General features: G+C 43.7%; 1 protein-coding gene across 1 annotated transcript; it reads left to right on the top strand.

Annotated features, from left to right (window-relative positions):
- The first annotated feature begins 1,970 nt into the window (after positions 1-1,970).
- Positions 1,971-18,916, top strand: LOC308330169 (myotubularin-related protein 9). Its single transcript, XM_080784902.1, has 11 exons — positions 1,971-2,214; positions 2,385-2,458; positions 4,372-4,480; positions 5,044-5,169; positions 7,594-7,767; positions 9,488-9,705; positions 11,415-11,576; positions 13,086-13,227; positions 14,990-15,210; positions 17,377-17,528; positions 18,124-18,916. The coding sequence occupies exons 1-11, from the start codon at positions 2,098-2,100 to the stop codon at positions 18,222-18,224; spliced, it is 1,596 nt and encodes a 531-aa protein (XP_080641028.1). The 5' UTR covers positions 1,971-2,097; the 3' UTR covers positions 18,225-18,916.
- The last annotated feature ends 627 nt before the right edge of the window (positions 18,917-19,543 follow it).

The raw sequence follows: 19,543 nt of genomic DNA, 5'->3' as shown, positions 1-19,543 counted from the left end.
GAGTCAAGCCTACTTTATGCTCCCTGTTATGTTATAACAGACGGTGTCTTCTGGAGGTATTGGGGGTTGCCATTTAATTAAATGTGCTGCTTCTTGGTGGCAAATGGCAATAATACACCGTATTTAATGTGTGTTTTCTATATGCAGCAAAGCTGTCAAATATTTGTAGTGGAATAAGAAGTGCAATATTTGCAATTAATTGCTCTGATAGAGAGAGGCTGAATGGATAGCCTACACATTTGTCTATATAAAAATGGAAATACTCAAGAAAGGTAAAAGGACTCACCGCAACTGCTCAGGTTTCATGTAGGATAATTATGAGTTCACTCATATTCACTTATCCATGAATAAAGTCACTATCGTATGCTGAATTCTGTAAACGGTTTGGCTGAAATAAAATTAAAATACTATATTGTTCACGGTTAACTTTCATACAAGTCATAATTGTTTTGTGAATTACCTTTGGGTTCGAACTCGAGGGTGAAACTGTTATGACGCTGCCTAGGCTGTAGCCAATTTATTATAACTTAAAAGTCAGTTTCCACGGCCTACCCCCCAATGTTGAGGAAATGCTGCCACCATGTGGTCTAATGACATACTGCAGGCGGCCATAGGCATCCATGAATCCGCTGCAACAAGTGAATCCAATTATGTGCAAACTGCAAACACGTGTGTAGCAAGATTTGTGAAGTGTTGCGATAAAAGGTTGGATTAATGGAATACAATGAATGGAGTAAGCCTATTTATTATTACCGATAGACCTACTGCACATATTTTAATCTGAGTTTTATTTTTGTATAGCCTACTATTTAAATAGTTTTGAGGGGGAAAAAATGCTGCTGTACAAAAGTGACTGCAAAGGATACATTGACACGAAACAAGACAGGAACGCCCCAAAACGTCACATCCGGGACATTTACCCTGGCAGAATTTTCTATGGCTGCCAATGCAACTTTTTCCAATCCTTAATAACATACGGACAAACATCTATGCCGATAATATCTAACTTGCGGAGGTAGCGTGCCTTGTCCACGGGCAACAGATCTTTCAACGTATGTCATTGCAAATAAGTTTGATAATCGCTACTCTGCGCAATATTGTTTTGGAAATGCCGCAAATTGCATTGCAGTGAACGAGAGCAAATCACAGTTTACCCGGGGGGTGGTGACTCCGCCCTGAATACGCGTTTTCGTGTCAATGTATTGGTGCCATTTGTTTCAAAAAGCTTTATACCCTGTAGGCCCTATGGGGATCGAGCTATATATGACATTCAACTGTTTTTATTATATTTTGAGACTGTTTTCTCATAAATAAAGCTCTCATAAATAAAGCTCATTTGAATTGAATGAACTGCGACGGTGTGTGTGTGTGTGTGTGTGTGTGTGTCCGTGGCGTGCTTGTGTTTGTGTGTGTATCATGTATGTATGGTGACATATTTGGCACGAGCGCGCACAGAAGAGAGAGAGAGAGAGGGGAGGAGAGAGAGATTGTGGAGAAAAAACAAAAAAGCATTGCTTCATTGTGACAGCAGGAGGTCGCTAGAAGCCTGTCGTTATTCTGAGGAAACAGAAATACTTCCTTGTCTAGTTGTCTTCTGCTTTAGTTGCCTGAAGATGTCTCTTTATTCTTTAATACTTCTTTCCACCAGCTAAGCGTTTTGAAGGTGTATAAAACCAGAATGCAACGAGCGTCTGTTGTTCTATTTATAGGATCCTTATCTTATCAGTTGAACAAACAGGAGATTGCAGCAGCAGCCAGCTCGGTAGCAGCAGCAACATCAGGTTTACTGGACTGGAGTGTATGAGTGGAGTGGAAGGGGAAGGGCTACAGCCTACATGGAACTTTCTCAAGATCTTTTATTTTCGGTTTTAAAACAGTCAGTCAGTCACTATAGTCAGTGCGTCCTCACTCAGTCCTCTCCAGTTCTATGACAGGCAGCTTTTACGCACGTGCCACGCGCGCACACACGCACGGACGCACACACACACACACACACACACACACACTCTACCAGTTTTACATTTCAGCAGCAGAACTAAACGCACCCAGACGGTGTGTTAACTTGCTGTAGGTTAAAGTGTTATTATTATTATTATTATGGAGTTTTCGGAGCACATCAAGACGGCCAACGTGGAGGACGTAGTGCTGCGGCTGCCCTTCCAGCCGCCGGCCAGAGGCACGCTGTGCATCACCGGTCACCATCTCCTGTTCTCTGTAAGTATACATTTCGATGATGTTGTCAAGTGCTATACTTCTGTCATTTTACTCAAGTACATTTTGAATTCCAGACTTTTCTGGGAAAGTATAAGAAATGTGAGTATAGGCGGCTTACTTTTTACACCGTGCACATGGCTGTTGGTTCCTTCTGACTCGCACCATGCCAGGACAGGGAGGCGGACTGCTGCCGACGGAGACAGGTCCTGCTGCTGCTCAGGAACATCGATGCCATCGAGAAGAGGTGAGTGATACCCAGGCTTTCATTTAGTAAGAGTTTGCTGGTAAAAAACGATCAAGTGTTAAGAGCTTCGATCCATCCTTCTCATCACCATCATCATCATCATCATCGGGGTGGTGATATCCGGGTTTTCTTCTTTTTTGTATTTGTTTTAATTACTATAAATGATGATAATGGTTATTATCATGTTAACCTCCAACTTCTTGTTTATGCCCCAAAATGACTGCAGGTTTTGTAGCAAGTTGTAGCAGTTGTTGTAGAAATATTAGAGCCTTAGAATTGTCACATGTTTAAGCATATTCTAATCATGTATAGGCCTACTTAAAAACATTTTCAAAATATTACCATTTTCAACATTTTAAAAATACGGTCTGATTATGTATGCCTACTGTATATGATTAATGTTAACATATAAATTGTACAAACACTGTCTGTAGGGCTGAGTCTGATCTTGTCTACTCTAAATGTCCCTTTGAAAAATCTAAAAAAATAAATGATATATAAAAGCTTCAATCCTGAACTTATTGTAATTAATAAAAATGTTATTTTGTACAATAGCTTATAGCCTATATCTATGGTATCTTTGTAGGCCTATAACATAGCCTGGCCTACTACTAGTTTTTAATAGGCCTACATTACTATATAACTACTAGCACTTCGAGGTTGGAGGCCCCTACTATACTCTCATTGAGAAATGTAGACAATGTTGTAAGACACATAGATGTGTATCTACATACTACTAAGTACATATACTGCATTGATGCTCACATGTACCTCCCCTGGTCAAGTGGGTATTGCATCGTGGATGAGTGGTAGGAATTGGGGTTCGAATCGCAGGTAAGACATTATGGAATGGATTGCTGCCTTAATTTTACGGTCCATGTCTACACTCTGATCGATACATTGACACAGAGGACTGGAGCCTTTGGACTAATCCACTAATTCGACAATAAACTAATCGACAGCTAAATCAAAACGAAAGCTGACGGACTGTTCCATGATTGCGGTGGTGGTGGTGGTGCTTCTTTGGGTGTGTGTGATTAATTGTCTAATCATCTCTCTAATCTAATCTCTCTAACCAGCGTGGAAAACCTTTTGGGCTATTCCGATGTCCTCTCTAAAGCAGGCCAGAGTCAAAGGTTGGGCATAATTGAAGTTGCTGTCTGGATTAAAAGGAAACTGGTGTGTTGCTTCTTGTCTTGTCCCCGCAGCACTGGAGCTGCCTAAAGTATAGTGTACAATCTGTGTCTTTTCATAATGCTGCTGCATTGCAGACTTCCTGCGCTCTCTCTCTCTCTCTCTCTCTAGACATCTTTGCTTCATGCATTGCATACATCTATACATACAGCTACACCGCGTTGACCCAAAGCAGTGGTTTTCAACCCGTTTCATATCAAGGCCCCATTATTTATTCGCCGTTTGAGCCATGCACGGACCACCATTTTGATGACATATAGCCTCTCAGACCCACAACATTGAATGTTCTGCCGTTGTTGAAATCGGATTTTGACCACAATTCCATGCTGTAGCCTATTGATGTCATGGTATATACCATCAGGGGAGAAAACGGGCAAACGCTGATCAAAATAGCTATTCTTCTGCGTTCTCTAACCGTGACTTTCTTGTAAATTAACAAGAAGTCACCGGCTCCAACACATTATACTATAGTACTAGAAAAACACATACAGTACCTCGCTCCCACGCATACTGTATACCATGTACTACTGTGTACAGGCCAGTTGACTCGGCTGCTTGTTTTTCCTGCTACAACTAAACATGGCGTGTGATATGAGACTGGGAGGGGCAGCGGAAGGGGAGCATTGTTCCTCACAGCTTTAATACGATTTGTGATGGTGTGTGTGTGTGTGTGTGTGTGCGTGTGTGTGTGTGTGCGCGTGCGTGTGTGCCATATACAGGACGTCGGGGTCCTCTGGGACCATTACTCTGAAGTGTAAGGACCTCGGTGTGATCCAGCTGGACGTTCCGGGCATGGAGCAGTGTCTCAACATCGCTCACTCCATTGAGGTGAGCCATGCTGTGGGTTCATCTCGCACATTTACACGAGGCACATCGAAACATGTCATTCAGTATATGTATTATATTATCATACTATATTAGACTATCTCAAACCAAACACCAGTGATTCGCCATGCAACTCCTCGCAAACCAAAACGGTTGAGAGTATAGTTGCATTTAGTAGCGTGGAACCATTATCCCCATTATGGCACTGTGTGGCAGTTGCAAGGAGTTGCATTGGTGTCTGTAGGAGTTGCACGGAGTTACGACTAGTTGTATTGGTGGTGGTTTGGGCCTAAAAAAGACTGTTTTAATTAACAGCCATACTACTTTCTTAAAATGTATTCAAATGTATATCTGCACTTGGGTCTGAATATCTCTCTCAATTCTTCAAAATGGGCTTTATTGGCATGAGAAAACATACGTTTACATTGCCAAAGTGAGACAATACAATTCCATTTGATATCCTTCTCCTATCACAGCAGCTCAGCTTGTTGTCGTCATGTTTTTAGTCATGTTTTTCTGTGTGTGTGTCTCTCTCTCTCTCTCTCTCTCTCTCCATCTCCATGCAGGCCCTGTCCTCTCTAGAATGTGTGTCGGAGATGTATCCGTTCTTCTTCAGACCTAAAGACCTCAGCCTCCAGGACCAGTGGGGTCTCTCCACGCCTGAGAAGCACTACGCTGAAATGAAAGAGCTGGTAAAGGAGCTTACACGCACGCTCACGCACACGCCAGTGTTGATTTCGTCATGTAAAACTATGACAAAGAATGTCTGTCGGACACCTTTTTTCACTGACGAAAACTAAATAAAAACCAAGCTGTGAATAATATGAATACGACATACATATACTGCCAATTTCGTCAATAAAAAAACAGATCGCAATGTTAGGGAGGGGACTAAGTGGAGAAGAGATCCAGTAGAACTAAAAGACAAGTAATGTATGTTTGGTTGTGCTCTGAAGCATGAGGCTCAGCACCTGTGAGCTTGTAGATGGGCTATTTTCACGCCATAAAAGGCCAAAATACATTTTAGTCGACAAAAATCTCATGGTATTTAGTCAACTAAAATTAGACTCAAACTAAAACATTTCAGATGACTAAAATATGAATAAAACAAAGGAATTTTACTCAAAAGACTAAATCAAAATTGCTGTCAAAATCAACACTGGCGCACGCACGCACTTACGCACTTACGCACTCACACACACACACACACACACACACACACACACGCACACGCACACGCGCACACACGCACACGCACACGCACAGAGGCGAACCTCAGTGGCACTCTGTCTTTCCTCCCAAACGGGGGACAATGGTGCATGACAATGCCCCTAACTAACAGACGGTCACATGAGAGGAAGGCACCGGTCAGTCAGAATGCAGGGGGTCAAGAAACAGCACATCCTCTGTGTCACAGAGAGCTCTCACCCCCTCATGTGCTTTCAGTTATTCCTCACAATGGCTGCTGCATCGCGCACATTATATAATGGAAGTGTTCAAAACCTCCCCAGAAAACATCCTCTGTAATCGCTGCCATGGTATGCGGTGGAAGTGGCGACATATACCAAAGCCTACACGGCTTGTGCAGTCGACGCGCTGTGATTGGCCAGTCGCTGTGATTGACAGCCTAAACCTAACCCTAACCCAACCCCTTTGACACTAATGGGCTTGATGGGTGGACTTAATCCCCTCAAAGGTAATCACACTTTAATCATTGACCTCCAGACACTTACAAAAAAAATCTAAAAAAAAACACACACATGCACACACTAAAAAAATAACTTAAATAAAACGTAACTTAAAAAAAACGTAACTTATTATTTATCAATATATTATTGATTATTTAATATTTGAGTCATTATAATACTGATGCTAGATAAAACCAGGCTTTTCCATTCCATGCCAGCTTGGAAAATCAACAATGGTGGACATTGTAAACAAAGTGGAAAAGCAAATTTGGAACTGAAGACTGAAGAGAGGGATGAATTATACAAAGTAGGGTGACATTGATGACATCACGATGAGGCCAAAATCAGTCGAGCTGTTCCTGAGAGCAGTTTCCATTAAAGCAACTACTGTACTGTATATGATATGAAAGCCTGATTGTTCAAAATGGGTTATTTGTGGGGATAGAAAACACACATGGGAGCCCCAAAAACACAAAAGAAATTGAAAAAGTTGAATTTTATGTTATAGGTCCTTTAAGAGCAGGACAATAATGATAGATAGATAGATAGATAGATAGATAGATAGATAGATAGATAGATAGATAGATAGATAGATAGATAGAGGGGGGTCCCCGACAAAATGAGGAAGAGCTACATTTTACTGTTATTTCACAGCTAGAAGAGAGGCTGTGTGTATTCTATCAATGGCTGTTGTGGTCATAGGTTGGTTTCACTTGTTTTCACTGTTTCCACTGTTATCTATTGCAAAAAGAGACTATGGGCCTAATACACCGTTTTTTCTGTGTATGAAGAGATCCTGAAGAATGAAAGAGATCTTGTTCTCAGTTTGAAAAGGAGTAGGACTGTCTGGTTCCAGATAAAACATTATTTTTAATGAACTAAGTGACCTTGTGCAACATTCAAGGTTTCAAAAATGATTATATTTCGTAAGCATTTTTATCTGCCCCTGTAGCAATGGATTACCCACGCAGTTCTATCTGTATGCCATTATACTGTATAATGTGTTATAATGGCTTACAAAAAACAGTCTAGTAGAGTCTACTAGACTGTTTTTTGTAAGCCATTATAACACATTAACAACATGATGAAAATAGCAGATATTTTCGTGTCTATATTGTCTACTAAGTAGACAATATAGACACGAATAGATCTGCTATTTTCATCATGCAACCAAGTGTAAAATGACTCATCCTGGATCTCCTCTCCACTAGTCCCTTCCTGACATGTTAGTCTAGTTTTCATTTGTTGACAAAATCGACAGTATATATTTAGTCGTGGTTGTAGTCATCATGGCTTAGTTTCTATTGAGCGTCTATGTCGTTTTTGTCAGTGAAAAAAGGTAGTCGACGGACATCGTTTTTTTGTCGACGAAAACAACACTGATTAACAAGTCGATCATTCTCATGTCGTCTGTGGTGTGTCATGCAGCATGACCGCTGGAGACTGAGCGACGTCAACAGGGACTACTCGGTGTGTCCCTCCTATCCTCCTGCCGTCATCGTCCCTAGAACCATCGACGACGACGCTCTGGTGAAGCTGGCCAAGTTCAGACACGGAGGACGCTTCCCTGTGCTCTGCTACTACCACAGGACGAATGGCATGGTGAGGTTTACTTCATTATATAATAGCACAGCTACTCTTTAAGGAATGGAACAATGAACGAACCTGCGTTCCAAATGGATCCATGGATGCAGAAAGAGCGAGTTGAACCCAAGTGCAAAGTCACAACAACAAGAGTAGACTTTAAAGTATTAAATAAAGAATTGGGCAGATCTTACACTGAAGATGCAGGTCGGAATCAGGCAATCGAGAATAACATAACAGTCCAAACGGGAACAAGTAAAACCTCCAAAGCAGGACATCTTTCTATGCCAACCAGGTTATGAACTGACATTCTGCCACAGGTCGTTTCGAGGAAGCAATCTGATTGGTTCAAACAGCCTTCTAGCCGTGGGTTAAACCAGCACCGTTCACCACCTAATCAAAACAAAGAATTCAGCTGCTCTGTTCTCCCAGAGCGCTAGCAAACTCGGTGGCTATAGGCTAGCTAGTTCCCTGGGACATTTGTGGTCGTAGTGACTACATCTGTCATTAAAAATATATTTTTTTTCAGCGATTCTATTAGTTTTAAGGGTAACTGTGGTAGAATTGCAATATTACACTTGAGGGTGTGGTTTAACGTGATTATTGCCACTTCAGTGACGCTTGCGGAACTCGACTTCGTCTCGTTCCTGACCGCATCACTGTCGTGGCAATAATCACGTTAACCCACACCCTCTCGTGTAATATTGCTTAAATGAGTGTTTACTTTGCGTCCAGTCCAGTTTTATAGTAGCCGGGTGTTTGTAGAAGTGTTCACAGGTGGGCTGATGAGAGAGTTGAAGACAGGTGTGTAAATGGGACTTCAGTCTGTTGGTGGAATGAGATATGGGAGTGGCCAGGGTGGAGACAGACTGTACCAATGTAGTTATTATTTAGCTGTTATAACTACTCTTGATTGGTTCAATATTCATGAAGAAAGTGATATCGGAAGTGATGACAGAAAGAAATGGCCATGAAGACACAATTGGAACTGGAACACTATACAAATGATGCTGATAAATGGCCACTCTCTCCTGACTGGACTGAAAGTTTGTCACCTACACACCTGCAAATGTATTTTCAGTTTATTAAAGAGCTGGGGAGACAGAGAGAAAGAACCCTGTTATTGAACAAACACTCCGTAGCAATGATTACTATCGCACAATAGTGCTTTAACGTTTTAACCTAAACATATCACTTACCCTTGCCTTGCCTATACCTTTAACTACTGTTCATCCTGCCGTCACTATTCTGGGCTTACAATGTGAAAATCCAAAAATGTTAATAAATGGCGGACAAAGTACTCACATTTCTTTATTGGCATAGACCAAAAAGGAACACTTACGAGTTTCGGCTATGAGCCTTCATCAGAGCATCAGGGCATTAACCCATTTAGACGTTAGGCCAATTTCTGTTTCTAATTCCTGAAAGTTTTGTCAGTGGTTCTCAACTTATTTCATGTCAAGGAACCCAAATATTATCTGTATTTGGCTGCGGATACCCCCATCTGAAAATATGTTGTTCCAGGGACCTCCCAGAAGCAAATATTTGAGTTACAAAACGTCCACTGTGAAAGACTATATAAGATTTGCGCCACATTTTCAAGAACTTTAAAAAAATAGCAGACCTAGATGAGCTTATCTGCTATTTTTCAACAGCTAAAGTTTTAAATAATGGTTAAAAGTGGTGAAACGTGATGAAGCGCGACACAGATGCGCTAATTTGTCCTCGTCCTTATCAGGTGGTCATGCGCAGCAGTCAGCCGCTGACAGGAGCCAATCGGAAGCGGTGCAGGGAGGACGAGCTCCTCCTCCAGGCTGTGATTGACGGCTCGGACAGAGGTTACATCATCGACACCCGCTCCCGCCAGCAGTCCCAGCAGGCCAGAGTGACGGGCGGAGGGTTCGAGTCCAAGGCCAACTACGACCGCTGGAAGAGACTACACAGACAGATGGAGAGGTGTGTGTGTGTGTGTGTGTGTGTGTGTGTGTGTGTGTGTGTGTGTGTGTGTGTGTGTGTGTGTGTGTGTGTGTGTGTGTGTGTGTGTGTAATAGTGAAAATCATGTCAGTAGTGCCTCTGTTATGGGGGGTCCTTTAAACTGAACCATTGGAACATGTGATGTTACGTTATTAGTATAGGTCAGGGTTCCCCAATTCATTTTCCTCAAGGGCCATATTTTGACTAGGTCGAGGTCTTGCCCTGAAATCAATGTTCAGGGCAAGACCCCATTTGAAAGTTCTCCATAAAAGTCAGAGGTTCTTTACTCTGGAATTCACACATACTTATTGCCAACTCCGCATCTTCACTCTGTAACTTTAAACATAGATTGAGGGCCAGCCTCTTGAAGTTACCCTCTCCAATTTATTCTAACGTAATGTAGCGCATACGCACGCACGCACGCGCACGCACACACTAGCACACACACACTTCACAAGTGTAAATAATGTATTTACTTGCGCAAGCAGAGCGCGCAAGTAATCATTTCGCTTGGTCTCTTCGAAGTGAAGCCAAGTTTTCTTCAACCGTAAGTCTGTGCCTGGTTTGCTGGGACTAGTTACAAGTTACAACATTACGTCATATACACACCGTGTACTCTGGTCCCAGCTCTCAACGATGACGTAATGTGGTATCTGGTGGGACCAGATTACACAGATGACCATTTCTCTTACGTCATCACTGAGATACAAATCCAACTACAGATTTCGGAAGTATTTTAGATCATGTATATTTCAACAAATTTGAAAGTATTATTACAGAAATTGAAGTTAGAGACACATATTACTCTGATCATGATTTAGTATTAATATCACTATAGTACAAAATGAAATACATTTAAAACAATTGACAATTTACAATAAGTAATAAAATAATTATACTGTATAATATATTTTAGTTTATATACCAGTTTATATACCTTTTTTTTCATCACATATCAATGATTCATTTTTCTGTAAAAAAGTAGTTTGGTAGCAAATAGTTACACGTAATGATTATACATTTCAAACGTTCCTTCACAGAGATACTGAGATGTGATAGTTTCCAGCGGTCGAAAGTACTTGCGCGCTCTGCTTGCGCACTAGTAGGCCATTTATGGCCTACTAGTGTGCAACAAGCAAGTATGCACTCGGCAGAGTGCAGTTCTAGTTCTTGTTGTTTTTGTTTCTGTTATTTTCCATACCTATGCTTGATTACTTTGTCTTACTATTTGTATATTACTATTTGTTAAATTGTATATTAACCTTGGTGAGAACCACATATAAGCCCTCCCTGGGTTTCTTTTCTCACCTGCACACACTTCTCTTTTATTGATGTTACCTTTTTGTACTGTTTTTATTGTGCGAAATAAACTAAACTAAACTAAACCCCCAGTTTGACATGCAGAGGCTACTGACCCCAATTTAATGCCATTTATATCTGGGACACCCCCCCCCCCCCCCCCCCCAAAAAAAAAAGATGTCCCGCGGGGCGCGCTAATTGGGGAACCCTGTTATAGGCCAACCAGACTATAGCAATGTCATCTAAATCTAAATTCTAAATCTGTGTGCGTGTGTGTGTGTGCGTGTGCGTGTGCGTGTGCGTGTGCGTGTGCGTGTGCGTGTGCGTGTGTGTGTGTGTGTGCGTGTGCGTGTGCGTGTGCGTGTGACCGTGCGTGCGTCCGCGCATGCAGGGGCAAAGCCCTTCAGGAGAGTCTGATCAAGCTGGTGGAGGCGTGTTCAGACCAGTCTCACAACATGGACCGATGGCTCAGCAAGCTGGAGAACGCCAAGTGGCTGTCCCACGTTCAGACTGCCCTGTCCACGGCCGGTCTGCTGGCCGAGTGCGTCGAGAGGTAGGCAAACGCCACGGGTATACTATACACGGGTGCATGTGTTTGGTCCGACGTCCGACAAACAGTCCTATACAGTCACGCACAGTCCTGCAATGGATATACCCGCGTTTGACGGGTGTTCGCTTGTTCGTGTAGGTGCTACGGGCAATTTGGACATCCGCCAAGGACTGTCTAAAAAGAGGACGAGACGCGAAGACGCACGCGCAAGGGCGCCGCCATGTTGCTCACATGGTGCTCCATGGAAGGAAAGAAACATGCGCAGTTGAGACCAAAGGAAGCTGAACGCGGAAGTGTTGGCTGCATATATAGGCCATTGCGCATGTTTCTTTCCTTCCATGGAGCAACATGGTGTCGCCCGTACGACGCCATGTTGTCTTCGTGTCTCGTCCTCTTTAGACAGTCCTTGACATCCGCAAGGAAGTGGTATATATCGTCATCCGGTTCAAATAGGCCGCTGACTCCATAACCACCGTGTCTCTCCTCTCCGGGGATAATCCTTATGCTTTCTTTCTATGCTGTAAAGCAGAACTGGTGATTTAACTAAACCAAAAGATAATTGAAAAGAACAAATGTGATCAGCCAGGGTTCTAATTCACCCTTTGTCAAGTCCCTGGTTGTGCCCCTCTTCGCACCCTTTGGTTGCTGTTTCGTGGTTGGACAAAAGCCCTCTCTCTCCAGCCACTACCATGGAAATAAGGTGTTTTCCAGTTGCTTCGTATTGATATTCTGTGTATTCAAGTCTTATTTTAAACCTGGTGTCAGTAAAAAAGGAACATCACATCTGCAGCATGGTGACTGGGCATATCATGATTGTTTTTTAGTTTTCACCCAGAAATTATGTTTTAGCAAATTCAACATAAACAAGGTGGAACAAGGCAGAAAGAGCCTGCTGGTTGGTCAGTCAGGGACCAATCAGGAGGCTGACAGAGGGTGAATTCTGTATCAACTCTTAGTAGCAAGTTAACAAAACAATATCTCTCTTCCTCTGAAAAGCGCGACCGCTTCCCTCAACACCAGAACCGCTTCCCTCTACACCAGAACTGAAAGTAAACCCAAGATATCCCATAATACACCTCGTGAGAGCGCTCAGCCCGCCAACGCAGTTAAAGGAACAATCCCCCTGTATACAGTATATATACCTTAGGGTTGTTACACATGTAGTGATTTGAAGATTGGGCATTCTTCATCGATGATGCGTTCAACACAGTCTGTGGTTTCCCACACTCACACTGAGACCAGTGGCAGAGACACCCCAATCATGTGCCGATACTAGTGTTCGGTCTTGTCTTCTCCAGAGCCAAGTATGTTGTCGCGCACCCAGGAGGATTGTTGTGACGACGACGACGAGTGAAAAGATATTTTGTATAAGTTCACAGAGTACGGTACTACTAAACGCCGGCAGGTAACCTTTTTTGGGGGGAAATCAGAGCACACTGTTTCTGAATATGTTGTGGTGCGTGCGTGTGTGTGCGTGTGTGTGCGTGTGTGCGTGTGTGTGTGTGTGTACAGGGACGGTCACTCGGTGCTGGTCCATGGTTCTGAAGGGACAGACTCCAGTCTCCTCGTCAGCACTCTGGCTCAGCTCATCATGGACCCCCACTGCCGGACACTGGAGGGCTTCCTGGCTCTGCTGGAGAGGGAGTGGGTACAGGTGCGTGCGTGCGTGCGTGTGTGTACATGTGTGCGTGTGTAGTCGCTTTTATGCAGAGTACGTAATATAGTAATATTTAGGCAGTCAGAAACAATTTGTTTGTATCAACAACAAGGTGTTTAGTTTCGACTCTGTGTGTTGCTTTACATCCAGAACTCATGGTGCTGCCTGATGTGTGTCAACAGTAACACCACACTAACTAAGGGCTGTATTTTGCGTGTCTTAAGTACCAGGTCTTATTCCCTAACTTGAGTAAACTAAAGACCTGGAGGCGTGATCAATGCCATTTGGCTATTCTGAGTGGCCAAAGAGCATTGACCACGCCTCCAGGTCTTTAGTTTACTCAAGTTAGGGAATAAGACCTGGTTCTTAAGACACGCAAAATTTAAATACCAACTCAAAATGGACTGCTGGTGTAGCAGCAAGCCCCACGACGTTACTGAAGCCTTTCACTTCACGGAGCAACACGAGGCTTGTTTTATTTTCCTCTCCGAAGTAGACGAGTGTGCTGACGTCGTGTATTAAACCCAGCTTCAGCTTATTTCAATTTTTTATTAAATATAAAATCTACAAGCTTGTGGATCTTCCACTTCTTCCCTAAATAGAACAATAATCTTGTAAACCTTTTATATGTTTTTTTAAATTATTTCTGCTTCTATTTAAAAACCCATTCTGGGCGGGAACCCCTTTTGGTGCTATTTCTTGTAAAATGAAGAGCCACTGACATAGAAACATAGTTTTTTTTTCAGAAAACTGTCAGGATGTAGAAGACATTTTTAGAATCTGATCTCAGGTCAGAATGGGTTTAAAGAAATGCCATTTTTGCCGCAGACATACTAAATGAGTGGACAATAATATGACCAGAAACACATAAAGAACTAGAACTGCACTCTGTCGAGTGCATACTTGCTTGTTGCACACTAGTAGGCCATAAATGGCCAACTAGTGCGCAAGCAGAGCGCGCAAGTACTTTCGACCGCTACAAACTGTCAACCAATTACATATACTATGTATATGTATATGTAATTTTTAAGTTGATATGTAATTTTTAAATTGTGCCTGATACGGCAGTGGTGCCAGAATACATACATGTATACACAGGAGCATTACCTTTAATCCTCCCAACACTAAAACATATCGTCATTACGTCACCATTGAAAACCAATTACACTCTGGCATTGGGTCCTTTAATCCACATATTTCTTACGTCATCATTGAGAGCTAGTTATACATATACATATACACCATGTAATCTGGTCCCAGCAAATCAGGCACAATTTGCTGGGACGGTGCATACGCATCAAAAGTGGCGGGTTGGCTGGGCCGGTGCATACGAGCCGGGCGAAACTATTACTTGCGCGCTCTGCTTGCGCAAGTAATGACCGTAACAGGTCTGTAACTCTGAGAGTGCAGACTCTCAGAGTCATTTGAAATAAAACATTTGAGAACCACTAGTACTATGTCGTAGTAAATCAGTGTCACACATATATTCTGAAGAAAACCTGGAGACTTTGACATTCAGTAAGTATTGGGTCTACTTATGCTCCAAATAAGAACATTATAATGGCGTGTGTAAAAACTGAAAATACAAAATGTTGCCACGGACGAAACCAAGTCTTTGCCACGGACATATTTGTCCGTGTGCGGACACATTGGCGACCCCTGAATGTATAGGAATGTCAGGTTGACATTCACACACACACACGTAAAACTGTGCTCTCTCTCTCTCTCTCCCCCACCCCCACCCTCCCCCCTTATTAAGGCGGGCCACCCCTTCCAGCAGAGGTGTGCCCACTCGGCCCACGCCCATGCGCGCCTCCAGCAGGAGGCGCCGGTGTTCCTGCTGCTGATGGACTGCGTGTGGCAGCTGTGGAGGCAGTTCCCCCTGGCGCTGGGCTTCTCCGCGGCTCTGCCGCTCCGCCTGGCCACCGAGGCCTACGCCTCCGACTACGGCACGTTCCTCTGCAGCAGTGACCAGGAGAGGTCAGTCGTGTGACACTGGTTGCCAAAGCCTGCATATTTCCAGCCTAATAACGTGGATTCATTCACAAGTTGCTTGCCTGGTTTGGTTTTTTGGAGGCTGCTTTAGCTTATTTCTGTCACGACAGTCGCCACGCCACCACTGGCAACAACCCATAACGTCCCATCGTCTGCACAGCATTGGCTAGTCGAGCAGTTCTGATTGGCTGCCTCGTCTCCAGCCATGTTGCCTCGGAATTATTTAGGGTCACTGATTTGAGCATAACAGCGGAGCGCAGCTAAAAAGTGGCATAACGTCAGCAGCAGACCCACAGATAATACTAATGCAGGCTTGCAGCTGGTAATTAATTGATTTAATCAATTTGGGCTTTTTTTTTTTTACTACTACATTTTTGTCCCACAATTTTGCAACCCATTTGTTTTTCACCCAGTGTCAATTATATAATGTAATCCTGGGCACTTGCAATCCCTCTGCTAACCTGGGGAGAGCAACGGACTGACCTCATTCTCTCTGTGGTAAATGGTGCATTTATATAGCGCTTTACATAGATTGTGCATGAATTCACCCATTCACACACACACATTCACACCGCACCGATGGCAGCGGAAACCATGCAAGGCACCAACCTGCACATCAGGAGCAATTTGGGGTTCAGTGTCTGAATAGGTGGCGCAAACTTGGAAATGAGTCGGCAGCCTTGACCGAGGGGGGGGGGGTGTCATTCCACAGCTTGGGAGCCTGAGGGGAATCTTGGAGCGTTGGCCATGGAAGGGAGGGACAGACGTCCTGTGTTTGCTGATCTAAGTGTGCGGGAAGGGGTGTGTGCAACAATCTAAAATGTTGAAAGCAACAATCTAAAAGTCTCGTACATTGTCTCCCTCTCCTGGTGGAGAGAGGTAATTACAATTATATTTCAAACTACAATAAAATCACCACCAGCTCAGTGGCCTTGTGGTTACTGGTTGTTAGAGTGTCCGCCCTGAGACTGGGAGGTCGGGGTTCAATCCCCGGCTACTAGCGTCATGTCCAGGGGGTGTACTTGTACATCAAGCTGCCTCACGCTACAGAAACAGGAGATAGGCTCCTGCCCCTATATGGGCCTCATGGCTCGGCAAGGCTACTTCCTTACTTACTTACAATAAACTTGGTGACACGTCTAGTGTCCAATATGCAGTTTGCAACTAACCATAACCCATCACACCCTGAAGAAGACGCAAGCCGACACACATAGCCCATATTTAAAAACCGGGTAAAGGCCTTTTACTTATAAATCCACCTTGAGTGCCTGGACGGTGGTTTGAGAGATTACCAGTAGTGCTCCTGTAATTCTTTATTTTTATTAAGTGGTGCAACCACTTCTACATCCAGCTTTGTCCGTGTACATACCTGTGTGTGTACCTGTGTACCTGTGTCCGTGAGCCTGAGTAGTTACTTATTTATACCAGAAGGGGGCGCCAGAAACAGAGAGAGGGGTAGTGCTGTGTCTCTAATGAGAGAGAGAGAGAGAGAGAGAGAGAGAGAGAGAGAGAGAGGGGGGGGGGGGGGGGAATTGCACCACTTGGTTCACACAGGTGTGATTTTTTCATTTTGTTGACATTGTCAAACCATTCAGTATCCTACCTGCCAATGCCATCAGGGTCTATACATCTCTCAGTGGAAGACCACCTCTCCAACCACTGCAGATGTACTATACTGACAAACTTTACCATGATACAGATTGGTTAAAATAGTTTTTTATTGATTACCGGTAAACTAAGTACCGGACTTCAAAACAAGGAAGGCGCCATGACAGCATGCAGGCACAAAATGAACGCGCCATCCGAGTTGAAATGCAGCATTGGCAGCAAGTGAACATTTGGAAAGGTTGAACTAATTAGTCAGTCCAGGCATTCTGGGTCATCGGAAAGGCATTTGAGCGAGCATGCAGGGAGACCAGTAAGGAAGGAGACTTTGCCATATCAAAGCCACTTAATTCATTCACACATACATCAGTCATACATTTCTGTACAAACTCCATCTCCCTCTGTTATTTTCTCACACTGCAGATCTTTCTTCTCGATTTCCTTCTCCCTCTTCCGTCCTCGTTGGATTATCTGTCCCTCTCTCTCTCTCTCTCTCTCTCTCTCTCTCTCTCCCCCCCTCTCTCTCTCTCTCTCCCTCATGCCTAGGTGTATTGCAGGGGTAAAGGGGAAAACGCATTGTCTGTTCCAGGCCCTGCTGAGGCCCGGGGAAAGAGAACATTACTTCAACCCCCTGTATGAACGCATGGAGCTGGCCATCTGGCCTTCGGTCCACCCCCAGTCTCTGCAGCTCTGGGAAGGTGAGTCATGATGCCAAGCAAGCACCCAAAGATTCTTTGTTGGTTATACCAATACCGAGGAGGAATCTGGCCATGTTGGGATGAGGAGGGAGTGTCACACAATATGTATGTGCATATACAGTATGCAGTGATGTAAACAGGTTTTCAATGCAATGAGTCCCTGGGATGCAGGGATGGTCTTTAGATGAGTCTCAGGGACATTTTATGAGTCCCACTTCAACAACGTTATAGGAGTCATATTTTGCCATTTTTGACAAATTGCAGCATTTAACTCCCATTTCATTTTATATAGTTATAATGTGATTATATTCATGTAGAAAACAGAAGAAGAAATTATTATTATAACTAAAGCTAGCAAAATGAATTAAAAAATCGGTACAGTAGTACTAGTACAGTAGTGCATCCCTTGGATCATGCAACGGTCGCTGTTTTATTGCGTCCCTTAACTATGAACTGCGTTTTTGGGATGCAAAATGCACCCTATTTTAATCTCTGCAGTATGTGCAATTTATGAACAGGTGCTAAGCTTATTCCATTGCTCCATCATGGCGTGCCAACTGACGAGGTATGTTGTTGTTTCTCATCGTGCTGCCAGGTTTCTTCCTGAGGTGGACGCAGCACGCTCGTCAACAGGAAGAGAACCAGCGGGAGATCAGGAGCATGGTCATTGAGTGGAGCAAGTTGACAGCAAGCTGATTATTATGTGATGATTGTGGAGACATTATGAACGATACGACGAACGGAGGCGTATAAGAACAAACTTTTTTCCCCGAAGTCTCCTGAACCTGAACACAGTATTTTGCGTTGTTTAGAAATCGATGTCAAATAACGCCACATCTCCAGTAGCTGAAGAGTGCTGGGTTCCCCCCCCCCCCTGATAGCTGATCTACAAGCTCTCAACGCGTTGCAGCGCGACGCGTTGTGAGCTTGCTATTTTTGTCCAAAAGTGACCTCTATACGGGATTTCAGCCTCTGCCTCTCTACAGGCCAACACAAACCTCCTGCGAACGCCGCGCGTCAAAACAGCCGCCTCCGTTATTTTCAATGAACCTATATCCCACACCGGCGGCGTCCGACGACGCGCGCTGGCGCGCGTTCACGCCTCGCCTGACGCTCCGATAGTATACGCCACTGTTCTATTTTATTCCGCGGCAACGCCTGTGCCGCGTCGCTCATGGCGCAACCGCTTCACAGACGTGTGTTGGCCCTTTACACTCTCTGCACGTCCCTGGATACAACAGACCGTTTGGGTACGCAGCGCCCTGATCACCATGCACCTGACAATGGATGGAGGCTTCCATAAAGGCCATGGCTTTGGGGTGGAAGTGCTATACCAGCGTGTGCAATGCTTCTGAACGTGTTTTTGAATCTCGATAACTACTGTGTAGGCCTATAATTGTTCTGCGCTTGTCTTTTTTTATGACTTCATAAAAGAAACGTAAAATGTTTTAAAGACATGTGTTGGTGTCGTTTCTTCTGATGTTTGCTTTAACAGTAGTTTAGGGGAAGTATGTCAGCTATACATGTGATTATTCCTATAGATCTTATTTTAAGAGGTTTCCTTCACACTTGCAACAGATTATTATTATTTTGCATTTTTTTTTATTAGATGCAATTGTGAACAATAGCCAAGTAATACATAGTAAGATACATATCCATTGGCCAATCAAATGGTTCACTGCAGCTCATTGATTCATAATCATATTACAAACGTGTGTAAACAGTAGCCTACAGTACACAGCTAGTTTGTTTTCCATCATAATTATCAGTAGTTGCAGCCTACAAACAAGGCCAGTGCTGTTTTGGTCCTGTTAAGCTCAGCTATTACAATTCTTCAAACAATACTAAATCCCCGTGGCCAGCAAGTCAGCATGTTTGCACAGACATAATATGGAGCTTTGGAGTCTGGGAAATGTAGTCCTGTTTCGGTCCCCGAGACCCAAGTGATGGCCCACAGGGGACAAGAACCACAACCCCCAGCATGCCTTGTAAGTTTCTACAGCTGCGTATTTGCC

Source organism: Protomyctophum bolini, assembly GCF_963924005.1.
Source record: "Protomyctophum bolini genome assembly, chromosome: 15".
In the NCBI taxonomy this organism is placed as follows: Eukaryota; Metazoa; Chordata; class Actinopteri; order Myctophiformes; family Myctophidae; genus Protomyctophum; species Protomyctophum bolini.
Note: the sequence above shows the minus strand (reverse complement) of the source record. Positions and strands in the feature narration are given on the sequence as shown.